General features: G+C 33.8%; 1 protein-coding gene across 6 annotated transcripts in view; it reads left to right on the top strand.

The window, feature by feature from the left end:
* LRRIQ1 (leucine rich repeats and IQ motif containing 1) overlaps positions 1–9,207 on the top strand; it is a 201,001-nt gene that overhangs the window by 107,212 nt on the left and 84,582 nt on the right. For all 6 annotated transcript variants that reach the window (XM_029955741.1, XM_029955739.1, XM_029955738.1 and 3 more), the window contains one exon: positions 5,199–5,300. In XM_029955741.1, coding sequence (XP_029811601.1) covers positions 5,199–5,300 — 102 coding nt within the window. The remainder of the gene's footprint in view (positions 1–5,198; positions 5,301–9,207) is intronic.

Raw genomic sequence — 9,207 nt, 5'->3', positions numbered from 1 at the left:
TCAATTACATCCTCCAACCCAACAAAGCTGTAGTCCTCAAGGAGTGGTGCATAAATGCACGGGACAATGGGAGCTTTAATTGAAATTCCTACCGTGACAAACCTTAGCACAAGTTGCTCAGTAGCAAACCATAATAATACTTCTTGTTTGTATCTTATACATATATGTATTAGCCGGGGGATATGAGTCCACAATATTTGATTGAAGGTGAGACTGAAAATAGGCAAAAGAAAGTTGCAGACAGAGGAGGAATACCACTGGGTTTGCTGATTAATGAAGAAGCAAGGGGCCTAGGAAACATACAGTGTGAGCAGCCATCAGGGGAGACTCAGTATTGATGACTTCTACTTGGATAAAAGACGCCATCTGCTTTAAACAGAAAAAGCCAGAAGACGAGGGGGCAGAGAGAAGAGGAATTGATTGGAAGCGACAGGATGATATCTGAAATTGTGAACAGTTCTATTTACTTAATTTGAGTTTGGGAGTTTGAGTTCTGATTATTGTTATTCCTAGTCAGTTATTGCTGTTTTTCTCATGATGGACATAAGCAAGAACCAGTAATGATTTGTCTTGTTTTTATGGGGTTTTTATTTATTTGTCTTTTTGTCTTCACTATTGCCTCATGCACAGAAGTAATTGTAGAATTTGGGGATCTGTGTTGGAATTTAGCAGTTACTCAGGGAAGTTTAGGCTTTATAACTGCAGTGGAGAGCATCATGTGCAAGATGTGAGCTGCTGGTTTACTGAAAACATAAGAGTCAATACCTTAAAAGTAACGGGCTTACTTGGAAGCCAGACTGAGAGGAACAGGGTAGGGGAAGAGAGGAGGTGCTTGGTTTTGGTGTGGAACACTTCTCAGAGAGAGCAAGTTCTGAGTGTAGGGATTTGGGTCGAGAGCAAACAGTAAGATGTTTAAGGGCTAAGAATATAAGGACAAAAACACAATGTGGTCTTTCAACATTTATCATATTTATGCATATCACATTTTATTTTATTTGTTTTTAACATTTATTCATTTTTGAGACAGAGGGGGTGAGGGGCAGAGAGCAAGGGAGACACAGAATCCGAAGCCGGCTCCAGGCTCCAAGCTGTCAGCACAGAGCCCAACGTGAGGCTTGAACCACAAACTGTGAGATCATGACCTGAGCCAAAGTTGGATGCTTACCCCATTGAGCCATCCAGGCGCCCCATATGCATATCACATTTTAAATTTCATAGAGTAAAGAAAGAGTGGGGTGAAGCAAACAAGGTTAATTTAGTTCTGAAGGTAGGCTACACTAGAGATAAGAATCATCTTGCAGTTATCTGTAACACCTAGCACAGTACATATTAAGCACTCAATAAATACATGTTTATTTTATTTCAGGGATGAAAATAGCTTTAGGGATGAGACTGTGTTGGTAACATTTAGTTATAGTCAAGAATTAAGCCAGGTGGAACTAAGTTAGACTAATTTTTTAGTGTGAATTGAGCAGTCACGGGCTACCAAAAATAGATCAGGTTGCAAAATGATAAGGTGAAGAATGAGGGGAGCCTGGCTGGCTCAGTTAGTTAAGCGTCCACTTCGGCTCAGGTCATCATCTCACAGTTCGTGGGTTTGAGCACCGCGTCGGTCTCTGTGCTGACAGCTAGCTCAGAGCCTGGAGCCTGTCTTCAGATTCTGTATCTCCCTCTCTCTGATCCTCCCTGCTCGCACGCACTGTCTCTTTGTCTCCCAAAAGTAAATTAAAAAAATATATAGATAAAATTTAAAAAAAAAGAATGAATGTGAAGGATCAAAAGGGACTTCTATAGACAGAACTGTGGCACAATGAAGTTTATTGATGGTTTATTTTGTTTACTTCAGTGATTTCTAAAAAGAATTTACGAGAATTTTGATCATGTGGCACTTGGGTTAAGTGTCCAACTCTTGATTTTGGCTCAGGTCAGGATCTCACAGTTTGTGAAATCATTCTTGGCATCAGGCTCTGTGCTGAGCCCACTTGGGATTCCCTGTCTCCCTCTCTCTCTGCCCCTCTCCCGCTTGTGCTCTCTCTCTCTAAAAATATATTAAATCAACTTAAAAAAATTTTTTGGTCAAATATTACTTTGTTGGCTGTCAGCAAAACAATAATAAAATCCATTTGAGTAGTAAGATCCTTGAAGGCCAAGGCACTCTTTGTTCCCCACTGAATTCCCAGAACCTAGTATCGTGCCTGGCATATGGTAGATATTCAATAAACAACAATTAACTGAATCAGCAGTAAATTAGATAAAAGTCACTAAATATCTTGACTATGTGTATGTGTATGACTGGGGATGCATATTATGGTCATTTAAATATATGTTTCTATTTGAGAAGGCAAACTTAAATTAGTAAGTAATACTCCTTATGAAGCAATGAAATATAGCTAGATATTCAGACTTAACTTAAAACATATTTTAGAGGACAGCTGTACTTGGCACATACAAAAAATGGATAATAACCAGGTTTTTATGTATGAAGTTAACAAGAATAAGATCAACCAGTGAACTAAGATTAGGACTGTGGAAACTGAATAGAGATTATACAGGAGATGAAATAATTTAAGGTTATTCTAATGCCTAAATAAAGTTATGTTACTTAAATGAGAAAATGAACACTCTGGTTTCTCTTCAGATTGAATAAATCTTTCGCCTTTTAAATGAGAAAATGAATTGTTGAGTACAGAGTCACATACATAATAGAAACTCAACTTACTTACTTATGGGTTTCTTTAAATATTTCATAAAGATGTATTTGAAATCTATTTCCCAGACATTGGGTAAGCCATACTAGGAGATAAAAGATTTTTAAAACAGAAACATAGACCTGCCTGATGACCTCAGAGGAGTAGATTTAAATGTACAAAACTGATTTTATAATGTAAGAGAAAGGTATCACAGTTGTACTCTTTACAATAAGTTCTTTGGCTTTGTTTTTGAGGGTAAGAGTAGTGTCTTATTTCACAATGGTATTTCCAGGGACTCTCAAAATCAAGTGAATTTTCCTCCCATCTAGAATTACGGTTTTTGCTTCTTTACTATCCTTTTGCAATTTGAATTAATGTATATTTTAAATAAATTAAAGGATGCAATTAGAATGTTTTAAAATGAAAGGATACTGAAAGTATAGCACTGCTTATGTGCCCCTGAAGAATAAAAATGTGTTTTTTGAGTAAACTGACCAAGACAACTCTTCTAGATGTTTTTGTATGTATTCTTTATTCTTGATAATAATATGGGGAAAGTGCTATTATTTTCTCTGTTTTACATACTAAGAAATCAAGTCATGGAGAGATTATTTGCTCAAGGGAGTACCAAAGAATTTATAAAAGACCCGCAGCTATTATTCTATGTGCTATATAAATAAAATGGAGAGAATGAAGCCAATTATGGACCATCAATTAATATATATCTCATCTTATTCTATGGAGGATTTAAGATCTTTCCCGAAAATAGAATTTCCAAGTTTGAACATATTATTCACATTTGTGTTGTGGTTATATGTTTCTAGCCAGCATTTTTTGAGCACTGACACTTTGTAGACATTAGTCTTGATGCTTTACATACATTGTTTCATTAATTCTCACAGCAGTATTTCAAAATTAATATCATTTCTCTTGGACAGAGAAGTGAAGGGGAGAAGGCAATTTGCTCAGAGTCATACAACTAGTAAAAGTGAGGTTGTGGGTCTAACCCAGTTCTGTCGAATCTTAATGTCTTTGTTCAGAACGTGCATAGATGAACAGGAGAACGTGTCGAAAAGTCAGTAGGTGATAAGGTATCATACAGAATGTAAGCACATGGTAATCTGTCTTCCCTTACTGAGTAACATTCCTTTTGATATGTCAGTATGTTTTCTCATAAATGACTTAGATAATATATATGTTCTATTAAATACATAGACACTGTTTTTTTAAAATTTGTTATTCTTATTGATAATTTATGTTGAATTCACACAGAAGAACCCAACTCTTACAATACCTTGGATCACATGTAATTATGAGACATGCCCAAATATTGACTAATATTTTGCCTAATCTTGAGAAATATAATCTCTGTGAACCATGTAAATCATGCTTATTAATAAGGGTAAATTATTGCTAAAAGACTAATGGAAATCTTCAGTTTCCACATGCTTGAAAAATAGCTCTGTAACTACTATTATGTTTTTCTAATAATATTCTAAAAATATGTTATCTTAGCATTTAACTGAAATATGTAATTTGAGCTTTATACTATTTTAAATCTTATTTTTTCTGTTTAGCATTTCAATGATATGGCATTGGATATTAATTAAAGACTTTTAAATTCTCCTTTTGCAAGATGATGTAAGATATTAAGAAATGTTCATTAATTGCCCTTACTTGTGGTTTTATGTTTATGTTAACTTACTTGAAATGTATACATTTACACTCTTTATTTTACTCCATTACTTACATCACTATTTTTTTAATAATTCTTCAACAAGCAAAAATTACAACTGCACCAAATCACCAATTTTATATTCCATAGAATCATTCCTTTTTAGTAAGTTATAGGGCCCTAGGTTTATAACTTTGGTTTATTTTGTAAAATTAATAGATTTAGAGTGCTCTTGGCTATAAAATGTATATAGAATTTTTATAAATTCTTTGTTATCTAAATATAATACATTAGGGCAAAAGAGAATCCATTAGTTTATTAGTAACATTAATGAAATGATCTTTTTTGGTCTTTCCTATCAATTGTCTTGCTTACATCTCCCTTATCCCAGCTCCTCATACATAGAGAGAAAAGTAGGGTATATGGCCTTTCCTATAATAATAACATTTACCTATTATACATTTGTGGAAATTTTACTTTATTCCAGGAGAAATATCAGGAATTTAATAAAGGAGCTAAAATAAACAGTAAAACGATTCCCCAAATAAAAAGATAATGCCATTACTAGAAAGTTTTATGTGATTTTTTCACATTATTAACATTTCTGTGCTCTGTATTAAGTATTGGCCGTGTATTTAATTAGAAAACCAAGAATATCTGAATGGTTAGTTACTACTTCATATTATGAAACCTTTAAAAATGCATAGTTACTAATTTCACAGTGATTTATAGAGTGAAAATTATTTTTTAATACTATCATAAAAAATGTAGGTGCTTCAGAGAAGGAATGACCTCAAGCTGAATTTTTGTCTTATATTGCTCTTTTTGTCTAGATCCCACTGTTTGCCTAGCATTATGCAAAAACAATGAAAATAAAGTCTCTGTCCTGAAATCACCAAAGAAGGCACAGCCCAGAAGAGATGATTACTTTGAAGGTATGGTTTAATCACAGATACATAGGTACAAAAGATAAAGATGGAGTATGGAATTGTTGAATTACTGTATCATAAACCTGCAACTAATAGAGCACTGTATGTTCAGTAGCTGGAATTAAAAGAAAAAGTAAAAAATAAAATAAAAGAACTTGTAGGAAAAAAGGTAGAGCTGGAAAATCATATCTAAAATAAAAATTTTAGGGGTGCCTGGGTGGCTCTGTCGGTTACACATTTGATTCTTGAATTTGGCTCAGGTCATGATTTCCTGGTTCATGGGATCGAGGTCCACTGTACTTACAGCAAGGAACCTGCTTGGGATTCTCTTTCTCTCCCTCTCTCTCTTTTCTCCACCCTGACCGTGCAGAGCCTGATGCAGGGCTCAGACTCATGAATCACGATATCATGGCTTGACTTGAAACCAAAAATCAAGACGCTTAACCAACTGAGCCTCCCAGGCACCCCCAAAAATAAAAATTTTAATTCTCAGTGGTCCTAAAGTATATATTTGAAAAATTGTATATAAAATATAATGAAATAAAAGTCAAAATATGGCTCTTGGAGCTAAAATACTAATTTAGTGCATTGATTTATTAGCATAGTAGTTTAGTATTTGTACCAGTGCTTACATAAATTTAAACTTCTTATATTTTTATGTGAAAATCTTATAAAGCTATTTTATCAGTGTTACTAATTTTATTTAAATTTTACACCAACTGATAATATTAGCCATTATTAGTGGAAGTGAACCCATGTGGAAATAATATTCTAAGGTATTTACTTTACTGCCAATATGCACAAATTGCATTAAATATTATAAATTCAACTAAGGAATTTTAAATATTTTACTATATTTGAAGCTTGCCCAACTCACTCTGGGTGAAGGATTTACACATATAAATGGCAGATTATATTTCTGATTTCAGCATTTTGAGGAATTATGGACTTACATTCTTAAACAGAAATATTTAATATTCAAAATTTTATTTATACTTTTGAATTTCTAATAGGAAATTTTAATAATTTCTAATAGGAAAAATATATTTGAATGGAAGTGAAATACGTACAATTTTTAATACTCTGTCTTCTGTACATTTTGAATAAATCTTAAAATTTATGCATTATTGGGGCACCTGGGTGGCTCAGTTGGTTGTGTCCAACTTCAGATCATGATCCTGTGGTTTGTGAGTTCAAGCCTCACATCAGGCTCTGTGCTGACAGCTCAGAACCTAGAGCCAGCTTCGAATTCTGTGTCTACCTCTCTCTCTCTCTCTCAAAAGTAAGTATTTAAAAATATTTATGCATTATTATAGCATATTGAACATAGGTATTTTGATTTATGTTTCTAATAATGTCTCAAACAAAAGAAAAATTTGATAAACCCCAAATTTGTGCTTTTCTTTAGATACCTGTTAAGTATGTAGCACTGGAAGTAATGGGGTCTAAATTTTTCTTTATATAACAATAAACATATACATAAGAAGATAGATAAGACAAGCAAATTATTGAAAATTTTGGATCAGTAGATGATGTTACATGGAGGTTTGCTCTACCATTCAAGTGTTTTTTAATATTAGAAATTTTCCGTAGAAAATCATTAAGCATTTGATGACCATGGAAGGTGTCAAAAACCAATATTAAGAAAATACTCATCAATTAGTATTTTAACAAAATAAAAATATGCTTTCAATATAAAATAGGGCTTGGGTTTTAATCGGTTAATTTCCTTATTACAGTCTTAATTTTGCCATTTCACTGTAAAAGAAAGAAGTGAAATTCTGCTAAAATCAATAACAATACCACAGCTATTACCTGTTAAATAGAAGCATTGTTACCTTAGAAAGTCAATGCCTACTGAGAAAGATAATTGGGGCATTTTTACCCATTAAATTAGCATGTTTCTCACAATCAAAAGAGAGAAATCTATCCCAGCCTGTTCTGTAAGCGGCATTATCTTGTTCTGGGGAATGTGAAGGTGCGCTACCATCCAGAGTAGTATATGTGTGTGTGTGTGTGTGTGTGTGTGTGTGTGTAGTATATTAATGGATTTGTGTACTCATATAAAATATACAGGAATAGTTCAAATACTGATAGAAATAAAGTGGCCTATAGAATATGGAACATTTCTATCTATGCTTCATGACATGAAGTTATATGTTTTTGTTTACTTTCTTCCATATGAAATCCATTGAGTTTACTTTTTCTTTTCTTTTTGCAACCTCAGGTATATTTGGCATTTCATTAATTTCACTGAATGGTCATAATGTGTTATGGGGGGCCAGATATTCTAGTGACTGTTATTTTCAAGGTTGGTATTTTTGTTTTTGGGGTTTTTTTTTTAAGGAATACACTTGGCAAAAAACAGCTGTACGTGAAGAACTTCTTTCTCCTTAACTAGTATGTTTATTTATGCCTTCTTTTAAGAGGAAAAGAATGAGGCAAAGGTAATTTGATCATTGCTGGCCAGGTTGAATCCCATGGGAACTTTACCTACTTCTCTGGCCTCATGTGCCTCCTAGACTCACGCTATTTCCTAAGTGGCCATAAGGGCCAGTCAGCTTCCAAGTGAGTAGTCTGACACGCTCCAGCTTCCCAGTAGAGGGTACATTTTAAAATCAGGCCTTTTGAGATACAATTTCTGTAATAGAAAATGCACCAGATTTAAGAGAACATTTCAATGAATTTCAATATATTTGCAGTTATACAACTATCAGCACAATCTCATTTTAGAGCAATGGAAGGACTTTTCCCTTACTTCAAATAAAATCAATAGCTGGGTATCTTTCCCCCCAAAAGTGAGGGAGATCAGAATTAAATTTCATTGTTGATTTAGACTGAATGATTCTATTTGGAACAGTGTCTCAACACAATGGCCTGGCATCACTGTCTTATTTCCTTGGTTTTGTTGAAATTAGATGATATTTGATTGTTATCAAATATCAAATTAGTATGATTATTTGATGATGTCTCCCTAGAATTCTCCCTATAATTCCCATTTATTTATAATAACATTGTCTGATTTTTTTGAAGTTAAGTTTAAAAAATACTTTCTCCTCTACTTTGCAATAATATATGTGGGGGGTTTCCATGATTTCTCTTATAATTTATACTAAAATTATTTATTTTTATTGCTGTTTTAATTTTTTTTCTGAATCTCACTAACAGGACAGAGAGGATGGTACATATTCTCTACTGGGCCAAAAAATACACTTAAATTTGAGGAATATTTGATGAAATATCAAATAATATTAAATGATGGACCACATTTTACAAAGTATCTCTCTCATTTGTGACAACATGAAATACTGACAATTTTTGTTTAGTTGCCAGATTTAGGCTTTAACCTAATGAAGGCTGATGAACCTCTGACCGCACCTGTTCCCAGGGTAACCTCATACATATGCAGTGTGTTAGGTATTAGTCAGTCATCCCTCTGAGACAAAGCGAAGAGTCCAGAGGACTTGACAGAGTCAGCATTGATTTACTTGATTTATTTGTTTATTTATTTATAATTTACTTAATGTTGGATCACTGCTTTCATTTACCCTATGTCGCCCATAATCCCTGTTTAGGTTTCAATATATGATGTTGCCTTAGACTTTGAAACACTTTCTTGATTATTACCTCAGAGATCTCCCACCAAGTTTCCTTTCTTTATGGTTATGGTAAAATGCTCAATGTAGCATCCTGACATTACTTCTATAGCTATCACTGGTATAAAAAGAAGCCTAGCTTCACCCTCCTACACTGTTGGTGGCAATGTAAACTGTTGCAGCCATTCTGGAAAACAGTGTGGAGGTTCCTCAAAAAACTATCCATAGAACTCCCTTATGACCCAGCAATAGCATCGCTGGGGATTTACCCAAGAGAGACAGAAATGCTGATGCATAGGAGCACACGTACCCCAATG

The sequence above is a fragment of the Suricata suricatta genome, chromosome 10 (assembly GCF_006229205.1).
Source record: "Suricata suricatta isolate VVHF042 chromosome 10, meerkat_22Aug2017_6uvM2_HiC, whole genome shotgun sequence".
NCBI classification, from domain to species: Eukaryota; Metazoa; Chordata; class Mammalia; order Carnivora; family Herpestidae; genus Suricata; species Suricata suricatta.
This window is presented reverse-complemented; position numbering and strand designations above follow the sequence as displayed.